The 22,473-nt window shown below is 35.7% G+C and overlaps 1 protein-coding gene across 4 annotated transcripts in view; it reads right to left on the bottom strand.

Moving 5' to 3' along the window:
• XRCC4 (X-ray repair cross complementing 4) overlaps positions 1–22,473 on the bottom strand; it is a 295,443-nt gene that overhangs the window by 234,872 nt on the left and 38,098 nt on the right. For all 4 annotated transcript variants that reach the window (XM_004009065.6, XM_060415987.1, XM_042250729.2 and 1 more), the window contains exon 3: positions 19,061–19,236. In XM_004009065.6, the coding sequence (XP_004009114.2) occupies positions 19,061–19,236 (176 nt within the window). The remainder of the gene's footprint in view (positions 1–19,060; positions 19,237–22,473) is intronic.

Raw genomic sequence — 22,473 nt, 5'->3', positions numbered from 1 at the left:
TTACAAAGCCCTAGACCTTAAGCAGCTATCATAGCTGAACACAACTCAGTGTAAATCAAATTATGACATACTATAGAATATCTATAGGAATAACAAGAAAGATGACACTAGTTTTAAATAAAAGGAGTAGGTAACTGAAAACTTCTTGACGAATAAGGCATTTCTACACACCCACAAAAATTTGTGCTTTTCATAAGAAAGAATACAGAAAAGATATTTAGGGAATAACATGGACCTTACAGAGATGCTCAAATGTATCTGCCTCATTTCTGTCACAAAGAGATTTAAATAGTATTATTTTTTCAGTATAAGGCTATTTATATATTAATAGAATATCTGAAGTTGACCTATTTCAGTTTACTATTTTGGGAAGTTTAACAACAAAGAAGCATGCTGACTGAATAAATTTCACTGTTGTAGTTCAGTTGCAAAGTCCTGTCCAACTCTTTGAGACCCCATGAACTATAGCACATCAGGCTTTCTTGTTCTTCAATATCTCCTGGAGCTTGCTCAAACTCATGTCCCTTGAGTCGGTGATGCCATCCAACCATCTTATCCTCTGTGGCATCCTTCTCCTCATGCCTTCAATCTTTCCCACCATCAGGGTCTTTTCCAGTGAGTCAGTTCTTTGCATCAGGCGGCCAAAAGAATAGAGCCTCAGTATCAGTTCTTGTAATGAATGTTCAGGGTTGAATTCCTTTAGGATTAACTGGTTTGTTCTCCTTGCTGTCCAAGGGACTCTCAAGTTTTCTCCAGCACAATTCAATTCTTTCACGCTCAATCTTCATGGTTCAACTCTTACATTCCTATATGACATTGGAAAAACCATAGCTTTAACTATATGAATCTTCATTGGCACAGTGATGTCTTTGCTTTTTGTTATGCTGTCTGGGTTTGTCATAGTTTTTCTTCCAAGGAGCAAGCATCTTGTAATTTTGTAGCTATAGTCACGGTCCAGTAATTTTGTAGCTATAGGCACAGTCCAGTAATTTTGGAGCCCAAGAAAATAAAACCTAGCACTGTTTCCACTTTTTCCCCATCCATTTGCCATGGTCTACTTGCCCCATCTATTCGCCACCTATTTGGGCTTCTCTTGTGGCTCAGCTGGTAAAGAATCTGTCTGCAGTGTGGGAGACCTGGATTTGATCCCCAGGTTGGGAAGATCCCCTGGAAAAGGGAAACACTACCTACTCCAGTATTCCAGCCTGGAGAATTGCATAGACAGTATAGTCCACAGGGTCTCAAAGAGTTGGACACGACTAAGTGGCCTTCACTTTCATTTGCCATGGAGTGATGGGATCGGATACCATGATCTTAGTTTTTTGAATATCACTGCAACATTTTAAAAGAAATAATACCCAGACAAAGGGCTAGTGTTTCTAATATACAAAGGAAATGGGCAACACAAGGATGTCATCAACTTAATTTTTAATGTATAAATAGTAAAATTTTAAGTACAAAGGACCAAAATCTAGGAAAAAATGAAAAGTATATGAACAGACCATATAAGAAAGAAAAAATGATTCATAAACATAAAAAAGGTGTTCAAATTCACTCAAAATTAGACAAATGAAAACTAACACTGAGATACTCTGTCAGACTAAAATAAATTCAAAAGTGTAACAACGCATTCTGTTAGTGAATTAGACAATTTTCTATGTTGCTGATGGTAATGCAAACTGGACCAGTTCTTAGAGAGGGGAATGTGGCAATACCGAAGAAAACAATATCTGCATTTTCTAGCAATTAAACGTCTAGGAATTTACCCTGAAGACAAATGTCCAACAATACAAAAATACACACATAATTCACTGCAGCACTGTCTGAACTGCAAAATACTAGAAATAACTTAAATGTTCATACACAGGATGGAAGTTGAAAAATTTATATTTCTATACAATGGAATGTGAAATATTTCTTAAAATGAAAGAGGGAAACTATGAATTGACATGGAGTGATTTCCAGAACACATTGCTATGTGAAAAAAAATAAAAATGCAAAGAAATAGTACTGATGGTGTACTATGCTTCATATAAGAAAAAATAGAATATAAGAAAATACACAGGTTCATTTGTAAAAAAAGCAGTATGGGACATATAAACCAGAAACAAATGAGTTTAGTTACCTAGAGGTGCTGCTAGGAATGTAATGAAAAAAGTATAGGAATGGGAAGAGGTTAGCAGGAATGAAAGAGAAGTGGCTCTTTTCTGAATATACCTTCTATATAGCTCTGATTCTTGGCAATCATTCAGATCCCAAAAACTAAATAATTAACAGAAACCAGAAAGTGATTTGAACCCAAAAATAGAACAGGAATACTGAAAGGATGGGAAGAAACATAATTAATCTAAGACATTTTAGGAAGCCATATTTTAATTGCATATTGGAAGGATAAAGACAAAAGGCAAATCATTCAATAGCATAGTAATCCAAGTCTATGACCAATCGCTAATGCTGAAGAAGCTGAAGTTGAATGGTTCTATGAAGACCTACAAGACCTTCTAGAACTAACACCAAAAAAAGATGTCCATTTCATCATAGGAGACTAGAATGGAAAAACAGGAGATCAAGAGAAACCTGGAGTAACAGGCAACTTTGGCCTTGGTGTACAAAATGAAGCAGGCCAAAGATTAACATAGTTTTACCAAGAGAATGCACTGGACATAGCAAACACCCTCTCCAACAACACAAGAGATAACTCTATACGTGGACATCACCAGATGGTCAATACCAAAATCAGATTGACTATATTCTTTGCAGCCAAAGACAGAGAAGCTCTACACAGTCAGCAAAAACAAGACCAGGAGCTGACTGTGGCTCAGATCATGAACTCCTTACTGTCAAATATAGACTTAAAAGAAAGTAAAGAAAGTGAAGAAAACCACTAGACTATTCAGGTATAATCTAAATGAAATCCCATACGATTATCCAGTACTACTATCATAGTGTACTAAGTCGCTCAGTTGTGTCCAACTCTTTGTGACCCCATGGACTGTAGCTAACTAGGCTCCTCTGTCTGTGGGGATTCTCCATGCAAGAATACTGGAGTGAGCTGCCATGCCCTTCTCCAGAGGATCTTTCAAACCCAGGTTTCCCACATTGCAGGTAGATTCTTTACCATCTGAGCCACCAGGGAAGCCAGAAGTGACAAACAGATCCACGGGATTAGATCTGATAGAGAGAGTACCTGAAGAACTAGGCACAGAAGTTTGTGACATTGTACAGGAGGTGGTTATCAAAACCATCCCCAAGAAAAAGAAATTTAAAACATCAAAATGGCTGGCTGTGGAGGTCTTACAAAAAGCTGAGCAGAGAAGCTAAAGGAAAAGGAGAAAAGGAAAGATACCTATCAGAATGCAGAGTTCCACAGAATAGCAAGGAAAGATAAGAAAACTTTCCTCAGTGATAATGCAAAGAAATAGAAGAAAATAACAGAAGGGGAAAGACTAGAGCTCTCTTTAAGAATATTAGCAATACCAAGGGAACATTGCATGCAAAGATGGGCTCAATAAAGGACAGAAATGGTATGGATCTAACAGAAGCAGAAGATATTAAGAAGAGGTGGTAAAAATACACAAAGAACTATACAAAAAAGATCTTAAGGACCCAGACAACCTCAATGGTGTGATCACTCGCCTAGCTAAACATCCTGGAATACAAAGTCAAGTGGGCCTTGGGAAACACCTCTATACACAAAGCTAGTGGAGGTGACGGAATTCCGCCTGAGCTATTTCTATGATTGGACCATAGACAAAGCAATAGAATTCCAGAAAAACATCTACTTTTGCTTCACTGACTACACTAAAGTCTTTAACTGTGTGGATCACAACAAACTGTGGAAAATTCTTCAAAAGATGGGAATACCAGACCACCTCACTTGCCTCCTGAGAAAACTGTATCGAGGTCAAAAAGCAACAGTTAGAACTGGACAAAGAACAATGGACTGGTTCAAAATTGGGAAAGGAGTATGTCAAGGCTGTATATTGTCACCCTACTTATTTAACTTCTATGTAGAGTACATCATGCAAAATGCTGGGCTGGATTAAGGACAAGTTGGAATCAAGAATGCCAGAGGAAACAGCAATAACTTCAGACATGCAGATGACATCATCCTTATGGCAGAAAGCGAAGAAGAACTAAAGAGCCTCTTGATGAAATTGAAAGAGGAGAGTTAATAAGCCTGCCTAAAACTCAACATTCAAAAAACTAAGATCATGGCATCTAGTCCCATCACTTCATAGCAAATAGATGGGGAAACAGTGGAAACAGTGACAGATTTTATTTTGAGGGGCTCCAAAATCACTGCAGATATGAAATTAAAAGATGCTTGCTCCTTGGAAGAAAAGCTGTGACCAACCTAGACAGCATATTGAAAATCAGAGACATTACTTTACCAGCAAAGGTTCATCTAGTCAAAGTTATGGTTTTTCCAGTAACAGTGTATAGATGCGAGAGTTGGACCATAAAGAACGCTGTGTATCGAGGAATTGATGCTTTTGAACTGTGGTGTTGGAGAAGACTCTTGAGAGTCCCTTGGGCTGCAACAAGATCAAATCAGTCAATCCTGAAGGAAATCAACCCTGAGTATTCACTGGAAGGACTGATGCTGAAGCTGAAACTCCAATACTTTGGCCACCTGATACAAAAAGCTGACTCAATAGAAAAAGCCCTGATGTAGGGAAAGATTGAACACAGTAGAAGAAAGGGACAACAGAGGACGAGATAGTTGGATGGCATCACTGACTCAATGGACTTGAGTTTGAGTAGGCTCCAGGAGGTGGTAAAGGATAGGGAGGCCTGGCGTGCTTCAGGCTATGGGGTCACAAAGAATCGGACATGAGTGAGTGACTGAACAGCAGCAAAAGACAAAAAGAACAACATACAAATAGTGTACTATATTTAGAAAATTTATTTTTCACTGGGATAAGAGTAAACAATTCCAAAAACATGTGTATACTAGGACTGAGTAAATAACTAACATATTGTGGATAATGAAAGCCAGAATTTTCACTGTCAGAGGAAGTTGAAAATTAAGAAGAACGGAAAGGCTAGAATAAACTCTGTGACACTGGGCTGAACTAATGGCTTTTAACATATATACAGATGGAGAAATACAGATGTGTGTACATATATTTATAAGTACACACATGTATTTGCTAGCTCTGTGAGTTAGCAGAAAGGACCTAAAAGAAATAGCACCTCAGTAGCTAGGAGCACATCTAGTACCCAGATGTTGATTACAATATTTAATCTTAAATTTAAAAAACTACTGATCTTTGGATAAATAGTTGATTGCACAGCCAGGTCAAGAAAGACAAGATGGGTCTTGTGGTGCTGGAAAGTTAGGAAGGGCTAGAAGTAATGGAGACACATCTAAAAGACACAAAAGTTGAGTAAGCTCCCAACGGCAAAATCGAGGACAATTTAAGCAACAAAATAAATGAGAACAATTTAACCCATAGAATAAAATAAATATACACATGGCAGTACATATGCATATAAATAAATAATTGAAAAAATAAATAAATGGAAGAGCATAAACAGTTTTCAGTTCAGTTCAGTTGCTCAATCGTGTCCGACTCTTTGTGACTCCATGAACTGCAGCACGCCAGGCCTCCCTGTCCATCACCAACTCCCAGAGGCCACCCAAACCCATGTCCATCGAGTTGGTGATACCATCCAACCATCTCATCCTCTGTCGTTCCCTTCTCCTCCTGCCCTCAATCTTTCCCAGCTTCAGGGTCTTTCCAAATGAGTCAGCTCTTTGCATCAGGTGGCCAAAGTATTGGAGTTTATCAGGTGGCCAAAGTATTGGAGTTTCAGCTTCAACATCAGTCCTTCCAAAGAACACCAGGACTGATCTCCTTTAGAATGGATTGGTTGGATCTCCTTGCAGTCTAAGGGACTCTCAAGAGTCTTCTCCAACATCACAGTTCAAAAGTATCAATTCTTCAGTGCTCAGCTTTCTTTCTAGTCCAATTCTCACATCCATACATGACCACTAGAAAAACCATAGCCTTGACTAGATGGACCTTTGCTGACAAAGTAATGTCTCTGCTTTTGAATATGCTATCTAGGTTGCTCATAACTTTCCTTCCAAGGAGTAAGCGTCTTTTAATTTCATGGCTGAAATCACCATCTGCAGTGATTTTGGAGCCCCCCAAAGTAAAGTCAGCCACTGTTTCCACTGTTTCCCCATCTATTTTCCATGAAGTTATGGGACTGGATGCCATGATCTTAGTTTTCTGAATGTTGAGCTTCAAGCCAACTTTTTCACTCTCCTCTTTCAATTTCATCAAGAGGCTCTTTAGTTCTTCTTCACTTTCTGCCATAAGGGTGGTGTCATCTGCATACGCCTTATAGTAGAATTCCAATTAATAAAGTAAAGGAATGAAGAAACAAGAAATTCACAGCTAGATATATCAGAGTAATAGGTACTGGAGACAAAACTCATCAAAGCAATGAGAGCCTCCTGTATAGCTTGAGGAGTTCTATTCCTCTATTCAGTGCTCTGTGGTGACCTGATGGGAAAGATATCGATAAAAGGAGATATATGTGTGTATACATACACAACATATACATATAGCTGATTTACTTTGCTGTACAGTATAAACTAAAACAACATTGTAAAGCATCTATACTCTAGTAAAAATTAAATTTAAAATGTCATCAATGTGTGCTAAAATTAGTGGGTAAAAGTATGATTAAAATAGGGCATTTGTGTACTCTCAAAATTATCTACCCACAAGATACTTAACCACAAAAGGAAAAAAGAGCAGTTACAGTTGAAAGAAACCTGGCAGACACTCCTTTAATCAAGTATTCAAAGTTAAGATCACTAGTAATAATGCAGATGGGCTCTCAGGTGGTGCAGTGGTAAAGAATCTGTCTTCCGATGCAGGAGACTCAGGAGATACAAGTCAATCTCTGGGTTGGGAAGATCCCCTAGAAAGGAAATGGCAACCCTCTCCAGTATTCTTTCCTGGAAAGTTCCATGGACAGAGGAGCCTAGCAGGCTACAGTCCACGAGGTTGCAGAAGGACGGAAACGACTGAACACACACACACACACACACAATAATCCAGACAGATAACATGCACCTCCTAACATGTTGCACTGAGTAGGATAAATCATCATTTCTTTGAAAAATTCCATAAATTCAATCTGACCATGAGAAACATAGATTAAATAACCAGTGTTCTTCAAAGTCAGGAAAAACAAAGACTGAAGAACTTTCACAGACTAAAAGATAATAGAGAACATTAAAAGCAATGTGAGAAACTTATATTCCGGACCAGGAAAAAACCTGTATGAGCTTTATGAACTGAACATTGTTTCTCCCTAAAATTCATATGTTGAAGCCCTAAACCATTCTGCTATGGCAGTATCAGAGGTGGGGCTTTGGGGAAGTGATCTGTTTAGATGAATTCACAAAGGCAGGACCTCTATGACATGATTAGTAACTTTATATGAAGAGGAAGAAATTATACCTCGCTTCTGTCCACCACAAGAGAATACACAAGAAGGCAGTCAACTGAAAGCCAGGTAGCAGGTGCTCACCAAGAAGTGAACAGGATGGTTCCATGACCTTGGACTTCATAGTCACAGAACTGTAAGAAATAAATTCCTCTCATATAAACCATCCAGTCTTTGGTATTTTGTTACAGAAGCCTGGGAAGACTAAGATAGTAGTAAAACTGGAAAACATCAAATAAGATCCATAGATTATCATGTCAGTGCTAACATTCTAATTGTTAATAATTGTACAATGATTATGTGTTGGGTCTTAGTTGATTAGGGCTTCCCTGGTGGCTCAGAGGATAAAGAATCTGGTGGCAGTGTGGGAGACCAGGGTTCTAACACTGGGTTGGGAAGATCTCCTGGAGAAGGCAATAGCAACCCACTCCAGTATTCTTGCCTGGAAAATCCCATGGACAGAGGAGCGTGGCAGGCTACAGTCCATGGGGTCACAAAGAGTCAGACACAACTGAGCGACTTCACTTTCTTTTCTATGCTTCCTGAATATTAGAGAATACAGAGTAAAGGATATGCAGGAATTCTTCTTAGTATTTTTGCCACTTTCTCTGTAAGTCTAAAATTAAAGAGTTAAAAAAAAATAGCTCTCAAAAGATATAAAATGACCAAGAAGCATAACAAATTAGTGAAAATACCACTATAATCCACTGTTATGGTTCTAGTCACAATGGGCATATGTCCACTATTGCACTGGTTTGGATCATTTGTACCCACAAATACCACATTCTCTCCAGAAGTTGCACAAAAAAAGCAATTAACCTTTAATTGTTGTAACAGTATATCTTTTTTAAAAATTATTGTTTGCATACTTTCAGTTTTGAATAAAGATTATACTATGTGGCCAGTTTTCATCAACATATGTTAGTATACTAGAAAATTCAACAAAGAAGACAAAGCTGGGATCCTCCAATAAACTTTATCTGAAAGAGTAAACAGTATAACAAAGACATCTGTTTAACAAGGCTCTCTGAGGTCAAGGAAATTCTAAGTCACTCCTACTTTTTAATTTCTACGTACACTGAGAGAAATCAAGATTACAAAAATTGCACTGACAATTGGTGTTATGTACAGTATGTTTCAAATGGTATAACTTGAGATGGGATACAATTTGATACTAGCATAAAAAAATGTCTGCTAAAACAATGTGTATAAACTCATTTACCGATAATATCAGAAGTATATGCTGGAGGCCCTTCTGAATACAAGGCATCAACTCAGTGATCTCTCAGGACAGGCCTCACACTATACCAATTCACAATTTACAAGGAATTTGTACACACACATCAATCATAATTTCTGGGACTTCTCATTATAAGTCTATTTGAACTATTTTTCATCATTAAAGACAAATGACTTGCTGAATCCAAAATAAATAGAAATAGATACAAAACTAAAGATAAGATTTAAAGTTCTTTCCATTATGTCACACTTCCTTTCAACAGAAGGTCACCCCTAAATATTCAGATTTGCTGGAATTTCAAACTCAGCTAAGACACGGTCACTGCCTTCAAGGAGTTTAATGTATAATAGAAGAGACAGCCAAGTAAATAATTACTAACAATGAATATTTATAAACTACCTATTAAGAGAAGTGTCCTAGAAAAGGTATACACACATACCTATATGCTAATTCATTAAATCAGGTATTAGCACATCTGAGATTCAAATCAGTCAGGCATTGTGACAGTAACATGTCCAGAATGGGTTGTATAGGTGCAGCAGGCTACAAACTGTTTTAGTAGTGAAATTTTAAAGTATAAAACTATAGTCATTAGCTTAGCAGCATCAAAACAAACAGGTCACTCAAAAATTGGGCTAAAGACCTGAATAGACATTTCTCCAAAGAGGACATACAAACGGCCAACAGGCACATGAAAAGATCTGTGTCCTAAACAGTCTAAAATACTGATGAAAGATATCAAGGAAAACCTAAAAAAAAAAAACTGTTAATGGACTAGAAGACTCAATTGTAGCTTTTTGTAAATAGAATGCCTTTAAAATTAATTTTCAAAGGCACAATAACTAAATCATCTAAAACAATATTGAAAAAAAGAATAAAGTTGGAGGAATCACAAAACCCAGTCTTAAGGTTTATAATGTAGCTACTGTATTTAAGACAGTGTGATACTGGTGGAAGAATATACACATAGGTTCATGAAACAGAATACAGAGTCAAAAATCAGACCCACACAAGTACAGTCAATGATTTTTAATAAAGGTGCAAAAGCAATTCAATAGAGAAAGGAGAGTCTCTTCAACTAATGGTATTAGTTCAACTGGACATTCATATCCAAGAAAATGAAGCTCAAACTGAATGAAAATGAACTCAAAATAGATCACAGATCTAAATGTAGAACATGAAACTATAAAACTGTTTTTAAAGAAAATCTTCATGACCTAGGGTTACATGAAGTGTCCTTAGACATAGCACCAAAAGAATAATTCATAAAAGGAAAAAAAAATCCATAAACTGGACTTTATCAGAAATAAAAACTTTAGCTCTACAAAAGTGAAACTTGCTCAGTCATGTCCAACTTTTTGCAATCCCATGGACTAGACAGCCCATGGAATTCTCCAGGCCAGAATACTGGAGTGGGCAGCCCTTCCCTTCTCCAGGGGATCAAACACATGTCTCCTGCATTTCAGGTGGATTCTTTACCAGCTGAGCCACAAGGGAAACCCAAGAATACTAGAATGGGTAGCCTATCCCTTCTCCAGGGGATCTTCCCAACCCAGGAATAGAACTCAAGTCTCCTGCATTGCAGGTGGATTCTTTACCAACTGAGCTCTCAGGGAAGCCCTGATAAGACCCCATTAATAAAATGAACAGACCAGTGATAGACTAGAAGAAGATATTTTCAAATCACATATCTGATACATAAAAACAATCCAACGAAAAACATGGGTAAAATCTGAAAAGACATTTCACCAAGAACAATTTACAGATGTTAAATAAACACATGAAGTCAACATCCTTAGCCATTAAGGACACAGAAACTAAAGCCACAATACGATACAATAATATGCCTATTAAATGGCTAAAATAAAAAATACTGACAACACCAAGTGTAGAAAGAATATGGATCTTTCATACATTTCAGGTATGAAGGTAAAATGGTTCACCCACTTTGGAAAACAGGTTAGCAGTTTCTTTGTAAAGGTAAACACATATTTATCATACAATCCTGTATTCACAATCTTATAGATCTACCTTAGAGCAGAGATCAGCAAACTCTTTCTAACAAGACAAAAGTAAACTTCTTAGTCATTACATACCATAATAACTCTGTTGCAGCCATTCAGCATTACAGCACAAAAGCAGTCACAGACAATGCACAAACAAATGGGCGTTTTTATGTCCCAGTAAAAGTTCATTTACCAAAATGAGCAGCTTATTTACAGGATATAGTTGCCAGTCTCTGTTCTAGAGAAACGAAGGCTGATATCCACACAGAAACCTATGCATGCATGTTTAAAGCAGCTTTGTAATTGCCAAAAAGTGGAAATGACACAAATGTTCTTCAGTCATTAAATGGATAAACAAACCAGTACAGTCATACAATGGACTACTCAGTAGTAAATAAAAATAAATCAGTGATATTTGCAATAACTTGAATGTATCGCAAGGGCATTAAACTCACTGGGGTGAAACAAGCTAATCTCAAAAGGCTACCTACTGTATGATTTTATTAATTAATATTCTCAAAATGTCAAAAGCTCAGTGAAGAACAGAAAATAATATGCCGAGGGTTACACTGGAGAGCGGAGTGTGACTATAAAGGGGTAGTATAAAGGAATGAAGAGGTTTCTTTGTGATAATAGAACAGTTTTGTATCCTGACTATGGTAGTGGTTATATGAATCCATACATGTAATAAAATTCATTTAACTCTAAACACACAAAAACAAAAAACAAAAACACAGAAACATATAAAACAAACAAACAAACAAAAACAAAACAAATTACTTGTAAAAACTAACAAAATCTGTGTAAGGTCTGTAGTTTGGTTAATAATATTGTGCCAATGTCAATTTCCTGCTTTAAATAATATACTATGGCTATATGGTTATCACTGGGGAACCTGGAAGCAAGGCATACTGAATCCTATGTATTATTTTTGAAACTTTTCGTGAGTCTAAAATTATTTCAAAATAAATTTTAAAAGTTAATTGACTGGTAAAAACAAAAATAATTACAATATATTGCAAAGTTTATCACATATATGGAAGTGAAATCACATGACCAAAATAACATAAAGCCCAGGAGAGGAAAAATGGATGTATGGTGTGTGTGTATGTGTGTGGGTATAAAATATATGTTGCTATTAGGAGTCTTAAACTATCTGTAAAGCAGTATATAACTTCAAGGTAGACAGTGATAAGGTAAAGATATATGCTATAAACTCTAAGTGAAAGTTGCTCAGTTGTGTCCGACACTTTGTGACCCCGCCGACTATATGGTCCATGGAATTCTCTAGGCCAGAATACTGGAGTGAGTAGCCTTACCCTTCTCCAGAGGATCTTCCCAACCCAGGGATTGAACCCAGGTCTCCTGCCTAGCAGGCAGATTCTTTACCAGCTGAGCCACAAGGGAAGCCCTATAAAGTCTAAAGCAAGCACTAAAATAGCATGAAAATGAGTTATAATCCAACCAAAAAGAAGAAACTGTATTATAAAAACATATGTAAGTAGTCTAAAAAAAGACCCATAAGTGAAATAAGGAAATAAAGGTGGAACAAAAAGAGACAGCATAGTTTAAAACCATCATTAATAAACATATGAAATATAAATACCTTAAACACCCCAATTAAAATCACCGATTTCCAGACTGGATTAAAAAAGCAAAATCCAACCATAAATTTCTTAAAAGAAATACAATTTAAATAAAGACCAAACAGGCAAAAGAAGAAGGATGGAAAAAGATATGTCATGCTGCTGCTAAGTCGCTTCAGCGTGTCTGACTCTGTGTGACCCCATAGATGGCAGCCCACCAGGCTCCCCCGTCCCTGGGATTCTCCAGGCAAGAACACTGGAGTGGGTTGCCATTTCCTTCTCCAATGCATGAAAGTGAAGTCGCTCAGTCGTGTCTAACTCCTAGCGAACCCATGGACTGCAGCCCACCAGGCTACTCCGTCCATGGGATTTGCCAGGCAAGAGTACTGGAGTGGGTTGCCATATGTCATGCTAACTCCTATCAAAAGAAAGCTGGAAGTAGATTTTAGATCAAATAATTTTAACAGCTACAGGGTCATTTCAAAATGATAAAAGGGTCAAATCATCACAGGGACATGACAAACCGTAACGTTTTGCACTTTATAATGAAGATTCAAAATACATGAAGCAAGACCTGATTATGCTTCAAGGTACCTACTATAGGGTTGCTGCTGCTGCTGCTGCTGCTAAGTCGCTTCAGTCGTGTCCGACTCTGTGTGACCCCATAGACGGTAGCCCACCAGGCTCCCCCGTCCCTGGGATTCTCCAGGCAAGAACACTGGAGTGGGTTGCCATTTCCTTTCCCAATGAATGAAAGCAAAAAGTGAAAGTGAAGTCGCTCAATTATGTCTGACTCTTTGCGTTACATTTACATAAAACTCTAGAAAATGTAAAAATAGCCTATAGTGATAGAAAACTATAAGTGGTTGTCTGAGAACTAAATCAGGAGATATGGAGGGGAAAAAAACTATAGAAACTTATAGAAAACTCTTAAGTGTTGTCTGAGGACTAAATCAGGAGATAGGGAGGGGAAGATTACAAAGGTATACAAAAAACAGTGGGACAAATGAGGATGTGTTCACTATCGATTGTGATGACTATTTCTGGGTACATACATATTTCAAAATTTCTCAAAATGTCCACTTTCAATATGTACATTATATCTTAATACAGCCATTTAAAAAATATAACCACAAAAAGAATTATATATGAATGTATATAAGTGCTTTATTCACAATAATCCACAACCGGAAACCACCCACAAACTATTCATCAAAGGGTGGATATGGTATATCCATTCAATGCAATATTATCAAGTAATCAAAAGAAATGAATTGATGAAACACAACACATAATGATGAATCTCAAAAACATTATACTATGTAAATAAAGTTATATGAAAGAGTACATACTGTCCATTTCCATCTACATGAAATTCTAAAACAAGTAAAGCTAATATAAAGTGACAAAGAATAGTTCAGTGGCTGTTTGGAGCCTAGAGAATAAGCAGGATTGAGGAGGAAAGATGGTAGGTTGGGGGTTTGACTTTAAAGAGGCACAAAGGAACTGCCTAGAGTGGTGAAAACTTTGCATCTTACACAGGTACACTATATTATATGTACATTACAACTAAATAAAAAAAAATTTTAATTGACTTTGATAGAGTCCTGGATTCCACCCTACCTAACTTACTACCTCCATCTTCCTTAGGAACTTGCTATGCTTTTAGCAACTGTTTCCTCACATACAAACAGTGACAATGCCAAGGTCACATGATGAAGTGAGAGTCCATGTTAACTGAAAAGTAATAAGCAAATATTAACATTATTAATACTCAAAAGTTCTCTTCGAGCACAGTTTTCACATGCTACTTTAGACTCTTGTTTTTACTAAGCTGTTGTTTTTTTTTTTCTGAAAAATCCTGGAATAATTGAAAAAATTAAAATATAATGACTTTGAGATGTTTCTTATAAAAGAAGAAAACATTTTAAATGGAAGCAGAGCAATATGAAACAAAAAGAGAATGAGTTCTCAAAGACAAAACTGTATAACTAAAAATTAATAATTTTTAAAGTAATAATTTGAAGTCTTTTGTATGGTTTAACTACAAAACATATACTTTGAACAGGACTTCTGCACCACTTACATAACTCATTTAGTTCCCACATTCCAAAAGGTCAAGAATTATAAAGTGCTTAATTTAAAAAATGGCAGATGTATACAAATACTTTTATCATGGAAATAAATACTACAATTTATTTTTGAGGCATTCAAGCAATACATTTGCAACCCATACTCCCACAAACCTGAAAATCATTACTATTTTTGACAAAGTCCTTGGCAGAGTACCATAACAAATGCTCCAATTCTGATATTTCATCTGGAAATATCCATTTGATTTCAAAGTTCCCCAAACCACAGGGACACATGGCAATAATACAGGGTTTGGGCCTGCTGTCTTTAAAAAACAACTTTGACTACTTTGGGATAACTTATTTTACTTCATTTTTATATACCTGAGAAATGTAAGTTAAATAAATGTAGGGAGGTCCTTTGAACTTAGAATGTATTTTCCACTTAAAAAAGAAAAGTTATGACATATAGGAAGATACAAACTAACCTTATTGTACATACATACCTTACTGTATATTGCAACATTTTTTAAACAACTGAAACAATATTTGCAATGAAAATACTAGAGAAAGACTCCTGTAACAATAAAAGTGAATCCTTCTAAATGACAGTTCAATCTCTCCTAAACATTAACATGCGGAGATGAACATCCACCTTCCCTTTTTTTACAGAGTAATGAAAACTTCTGGGCATGGGACACAGCTGAAGAACACACTTCACAGATTCCTTTGCAGCTAGGTGAAGCCACGTGATTTAGTTTTGGACAATGGGATGCTAGCTAAAGCAGTGCATGCAACGCTAGTGTGACGGTCATAAAGAAAATGCACATGTGCTTCACTTTCTCTTTTGAGGCACCTTTCCTGCTGCCTGAAAGGTGAGCATAACCATGACCATGAGACTGAAAATTTCTTTGTAAAAAGGGAAAAGCAACATGATTACAGAAGCTTGAGCTTCCACATCCTAAAACTAATTTTTAATCCAGATCTGCCTATTTGGATCATAACATCAGAGAAAAGAATCTGCCATGCTATTTAAGTCATCAAATTTTCAGTCTAACTGTATCCAAGGCCAGTATCTGATAATGGAGGCAAGGGAGAGAAAGGGAAAGAAAATGCAATTTGACTTTATTAAGTTCTTTTTTTAAATTTCAAAGTTTTAGTCTATATACAAAATTTAAGCATTTTCTTCTTTTCTAAAAGAGACCTAAAGCCAATTTTCATGTTTATGTTTGTAATGTGTGTGTGTTGATCACGTTTACTGTTCCTTCAAATTTCATGGCTTTCCTTTATAAGGACTATTTTTAGAAATATAAAACTATGGTATGATAGATGACCTGCCATGAATCAAAGAAATCACTTCAAAATTTTATAGTCAAGAAAAAAAGATATATGAACAATCTAAATTATGAGACCAAGGTTATTCTTATCAAAAATAATTAGGTCTTTTCTAAATAGTTCATGAATGAAAACGGTTTCTGAATGAACAAATTATGAAATAGAAAAAAGAAGATATTTTTAATTAAGATGCAGTATTTTCATGATAAAGTACATATTGCAAAATCAATATGAACTGGGAAAAGCAGAGGGAAAACAATGATACGAAGTACATGAATAATCTCCTGAGTGGGCAACAGTACTTATAGTAACAGATAATGAATTCTGAATGCTTGTACTAGATTATATTTCATCCAGAACAATCTACAGCCAACTGAAGTGTCCTGGTAATGGGGTAGGGGGAGTCCCAAAAGTTTGCACTGTACAGAAAAAAAGCATTCAACTGGCCGTACAACATTTATCCCAATGAGAATTAAGCTAAAATTAAAAATCTATGTCATCTGTAAGGAAAAGTCAATGAGAGCAAAGCAACCTTGTAAAAATAATGGACCCATTCCTTCCCACAAAACTGTATATAAACATGGACTTACACATTATACATATTAAATATTTCATTGGTTTGGAAACTGACAATTCTTTCACTGATAAAACACAAGGCAATATTTCAAAAAGAACCAGTTCTTCTTTAATATAAAAATTAGTATTTACTTCCTTTTTAAAAATAGAAAAACAAAGAAAATTTGATAAAAAGGTAAATTCAAATAAGTCTTATGTGACTTGAATACCCAAAATGTTCAAATTATGCAGTGATCTTCAACACAGAATTACACATATAAAACTTCCTGAATTTATGGCAACAAATGCCCCCAGATCCTGACTCTACTAGGTATGAAACTGGTAGCAAATGTACTTAGAACTCATGGAATATTCTTCGGGAGAGGAACCTTATGTCAACAACAGAATTCATTATAAGGTTTTGAGCTGAATCTATGTTCATTCTTATCTTGTAAGTATAGGAGGTTATTTTTGGCAACAATCAGATGTCTGTGTCATCAAGGAAAGGATTACGAATACCTTTTACATATTTAGGTCATCTAAAGCAAAATTAGCTTTAAAAAGTATTCTGCCATGTTTCCAACTGTCTGCATATTTTTGCCACCAAATGAATTTACAAGATACTGTCACTCTGAAATTCAATCTGCAGAAGCACATCGTAAAGCACTACAAGATTCCCATGGAAGTTTGGCCAAATAAACTTGTGATTTTCATTTGCATCCATGAAGCTGACTGCAGAACCTCATACTGAAAGTTCTACCTCATTCAGACATATCCAAATATATATCTCTCAAGTAAGTCAAGTCAAAAACTCCTCCTTGTCAAACTGTTCTGAGAGAGTAGCCTTTTTTTTTTCTCATAGGCAAATTAATAAATAACAAGGTAGCTATCTAAGCTGCACCACAGTGCTTCAGAGCATGAGCCTTCGGCAACCTACACTCTTCAGCATTACTAAGAATTTCTTACTCTGTTTCTACTTTTTTAAGAAAACCTGTTGAAAAGTTAGTGTTTCAAGGCTTTGGCTCTGATGAAGTTGATTAATTTTGGGGTAGTAAGCAAACTATCTTTCAGGATTATTGTCACAGTTTTTGAGTCTGACACAGGCTAAGCCAGTTGTACAGGACTTAAGTCATGATGACTTTCCTCACATAGGCACCAAGATCAGATGTATCGCCAAGCACGGCAAATACTCCATCCACGCCCAATGGACCAAATCCTCCTTTTCATCATGTCAAAGATACTAAAATCCTTTCAATTTCCCAAAAGGCACCTCTCACACTCTTAGTTTGTTATGCATCAGTGAACACAAAACAGTTGAAAACCCGAAACTGCATGAAATAACGTTAATCATTACATACAAATGTTTGTTGAGTGGGAAAAGGCATTACTCCCAATTTGACAATGATCTGCTTCAAAATATTAGAAGAAACAGTCAGCAGTCCTATAGTATATAACATCACTTGATATACACAGGAAAGAATATTTTGTGACAAATAATGAAACTTTACTAGCCATTTCAAACATTATTTACCTATTTTAAATTACCATTTTTAAGGACCTCAACATATTGAAATTTACATAAATTGGCAGTTGAGTACAATAAGTATATATTTTCTAAATAGAAATAATTACTAAAGCCAGGCTCTCTGCATTATTCTATATAGGATAATATATATTTCAAAGTAATGATTCCATCTGTTGCTTCAAATGTTTCTCTAATTGGTGAAATCCCTTTAATCATTCTGAATTAAAGAGTTTTTTAAAAAGAATTTTTTAAACTCAACTTAGTTCCAGTACAAACTGTCAATAACTGTCTTTAAACTTAATGTAGTAAAGATGTCCCTCTTTTTCTTCTACTATAGATCTAATATCTGATTGAGAAATGACTGACAAAAAACAAATAATTCAACCTCTAGTTATACTAACATGAATTAAGATATACAAACGGTAAGTAGTACACTTCTCATAAATAAACCTTGATTTGAACTGATGTATAAATCAAACAGAACAAATAGCAGATTCCTTGTCTGTACAGCTTGCAAGCTTTGAAAAGGTTGGGTTGAAAGTTATTTCCTTCTATTTTAATACTTCTAATTTTGAAAATGTAAATAAAATACCTTAATTTATATAAACATATATCTTACTCTACCTAACTATATCATTTTGTAATTGCAAGTACATTTTAATAAAGAAGAAAACAGGTCATAATTGTTACATATTCAAAGAAAAATATATTATTTTCTTTCTCTAAAATTAGTATTTCCCCAAATTCAATAAGCCTGTCTCATGATCTAAAACTTCTGATGTCATTTTTCAGAACTGCTCATTCATGTAATTATCTTAATACAACTTAGTTTTAAAACACTAAAAATGAAATATACCTTACAAGAATTATTTTTCACAATTCATGAATGTAAAGCATTTAATGACTAACTTTGAAGCATTTTTCCAAGTACTTTTCAAACTTTTGTTTCTGAGGTGTTTTGGGAATAATAGGACTTCCCTGGTGGCTCAGACAGTAAAGCGTCTGTCTACAATGCGGGAGACCCGGGTTCAATCCCTGGGTCGAGAAGATCCCCTGGAGAAGGAAATGGCAATCCACTCCAGGACTATTGCCTGGAAAATCTCATGGACAGAGGATCCTGGTAGGCTACAGTCCATGGGGTAGCAAAGAGTCGGACACGACTGAGCGACTTCATTTGGGAATAATATGCTAGTTACTTAAATAATTTCTCCATAAGTACTCTTTGACATTTTACCACTTACAACATTATGGAAAGATTTACTTACTGAAACATCTTTCAAGTTTTTCTCAAAGGAGAAGTGATGAGATTCTTTAGAAAAATTAAACTTGTATGTGTCAGTTGGTCCTGCTCCTGACACCAGTGCTTTTCTCAGTTCATCAACATATTTCTCTTTTTCCATTGCCATGTCATCAGCTTCTTGGGAAATGTCTGATTCACAAACTGTGAGAAAGAGTAGTAAAAAGTCTTATTTGAAAATAAATTTCTAAACATAAGAAAAGAAATATTTACCTGTTGCTACTAATTTATTATTAAGCAACAGAAATTTAAACAAAAATAAAATCAATGCCCACACCACACATCTTTAAGTCAAATTATACCTCTTAACTGAACTAGCAATTTTTGATAAATACATTTAGTCTCAAATCTCATTAGACTCTTTGCATTCTTTCTCTGTCCTCAGATGAAGTCACAGATTATAAATTACCACGGAAACAACCATCTTGTGTACCTGCTCCAAGGTCATAGCAGAAGAAAGCATTTGCTATAATGATTAATAAACTCAGTATTTTAAAACATCCTTCTTCCTTGACTCAATTATTAAAGAGATTAAATAGCCTATAGTCTATTTCTCACTCACATAGGTAGAGTCGAATGAAAGTAAAAACGGAGTTCATTCTCATCTTATTATGTGCCAACAATAAAAACAGTAGATAAAGAGAGTCTTACTACTTAGAGGAAGGAAAGGAAAGGGAATTAATACTTATTGTCTCCTCTATGGTATACATTATATTACATATCTGGCTATCAATTATCTCATCTAGGTATATTTAAAGCTGATGGTTTACTCATCCATAGTGATTTTTACTTCAATGATTATATGTCCAAATTTCAGATCATTTTTTCTTTTTCATAATATCTTGTTCTGGCCTTCTTTTCAATATTTGAAGGATATATATATATATATATATGACATCTTATAGATCTCATTCAGATCAGTCTCTCTGCATGGTTCCTAAAGTATTAATTCCATTTCTTCTAGCTGCTGACACATTCTCATTCTGCTTTCTTTTCCCTTCTGTGCTTTGTGAAGTCTGAACATGGCTCTCCTCTAGCCAGAGTATCAAGTGATCGGGCAAACAGAGGGAGCCATAAACAAAGGTTGCTGGTTGGTCTTTCCTGGAGTCCTTACAGGTTTCACCAGTTCTGCATCAGTTTTGGAAGTTAATTTCTTCACTTGGTTTTTACACTTGTGGAAAATAGAGAGTTCAAATTCTAGCCCCTACCCCTCACACATACATAACACAGACAGGATTCTGATTTCTGCTGGGACTTCTAATTTACTCATTACAATTAAATGAGCTAATGAGCCCTTACTGACTACTGTGAGTCTATGCTACATCTCTAAGCCAGGGTAGTTTTTTGTTTGTTATTTGTTGCTTAAAGATTTTATTAATAGGATCAGTTCCAGGTTACTTTATCTTTACAGTTCAGCTCCAATTCCTAAAAGGCCTAAAGTCTCAAAAAGCCATTCCTCTCAGGTATTACAACCACAGTCATTAGATGCGTATCTATTCAGAAGTCCATCAGCTTAGTTCTTTAGCTCCCATTAACTCTTTCGGTTTTCAGATAAGTCTTCACAATCGACACCTGGGAATTCTCTTTCTTATATTCAAAGACTGCGATGTGTCTGTTTATTGCCTTTTAAAATTACAAGATATAATCTAATATTTATTTGGAATGTATGTGTGGTTGGGTTCCCATGTCAACTCGAGATCACAATGATGAAAGTCCCATATAGTTCTATAGTTTTTTGTTTTTTTGTTTTTTTAAGGTTACATTTATCTATTTTGGGGCTTCCCTGGTGGCTCAGCTGGTAAAGAATCCACCTGCAATGCAGGAGACCTGGGTTTGATCCTGGGTTGGGAAGATCCCCTGGAGAATGGAAAGGCTATCCACTCCAGTATTTTGGCTTGGAGAATTCCATGGACTGAAGAGTCCACAGGATCGAAAGAGTCAGACATGACTGAGTAACTTTCACTTTATCTATTTTATTCCTTACAACAATGAAAGACAGATATTCTCATTTTACAAATGATAAAAGTAAGACTCAGAGAGATCAGGTAATGGTCAAGGACCATGAAGAAGGTGAGTGATAAAACTGGGATTCATACTTATATCTCTCTGGTTGTTCTGGTTTGAGGTGAAACATATGGGACATTAAACTATTTACTTCCATAATATTAAAAATTAACACATTAGTATGAAATAGTATATAAACAATAAAATCTTGATTAAAGAATCCTTTAAAATATAACAGCTTTCCATAACTTTGGTCCATGTGCCAGCAACTGTCTGGAAACCCCATGATGGGCAATGAGGAAGAGAGTCTGGGAATGCATCCATGTATCTTTTATAATGAGTTTTAAATAAGTTCTGATATTGAAAATAAGTCTCAACACATTCTCTGAAAAAAGGTAAAAATAAAAATATTCTTGTGCAATTTTACAGCTTCTAAAATACTTCCACATATTTTTTTCTCCCTCTGAAGCATTGCACATTTAAGAAGATCACCAATATCAAATCTATTGATTTTTCAAATACTCTGTTAGCTCTTCTGAAAAAACATGTAAGAAGACAAATGCTTTTTATCTGAGGAAAAATTTAATATTTTCTGTTTGGGTTGTTTTGAAGAGTATAAGTACCTACAGAAAGATATTATTGATATTTCACAGAGAAATAGGAAATAATCTATAGAAACTATCTTGAATGTAACTATAGAAAAACTTAAGAAAACACACACACACACACACACACACACACACACACACAGATAAAATGAACATATTTAGAAAACAGAAAGAGACTCAACAGACTTCAAAAACAAATTTACAGTTACCAAACAGGAAAGGTGCAGAATTGGGGAGGGATAAAATAGGAGTTTGAGATTAACATATACACATTGCTGCTGCTGCTGCTGCTAAGTCACTTCAATCGTCTTCGACTCTGTGCAACCCCATAGACGGAAGCCCACCAGGCTCCCATCCCTGGGATTCTCTAGGCAAGAACACTGGAGTGGGATGCCATTTCCTTCTCCAATGCATGAAAGTGAAAAGTGAAAGTGAAATCGCTCAGTTGTGTCCGACTCTTAGCAACCCCATGGACTGCAGCCTACCAGGCTCCTCCATCCATGGGATTTTCCAGGCAAGAGTACTGGAGTGGGATGCCATTGCCTTCTCCGACATATACACACTACTACATATAAAATAGCTAACCAACAAAGCTCTACTGTATAATAGTTGGAACTCTACTCAATATCCTGTAATAACCTACATGGGAAAAGAATCTGAAAAAAAAAAATGGATATATGTATACGCATAACAATCACTTTTCTGTATATCTGAAACTAATACAACATTGTAAATCAACTATATTCCAATATAAAACAAAAATTAAATT

This window comes from Ovis aries, chromosome 5 (assembly GCF_016772045.2).
Source record: "Ovis aries strain OAR_USU_Benz2616 breed Rambouillet chromosome 5, ARS-UI_Ramb_v3.0, whole genome shotgun sequence".
Classification (NCBI taxonomy): Eukaryota; Metazoa; Chordata; class Mammalia; order Artiodactyla; family Bovidae; genus Ovis; species Ovis aries.
The sequence above is the reverse complement of the archived record's forward strand: the minus strand, read 5'-3'. Positions and strand labels throughout refer to the sequence as shown.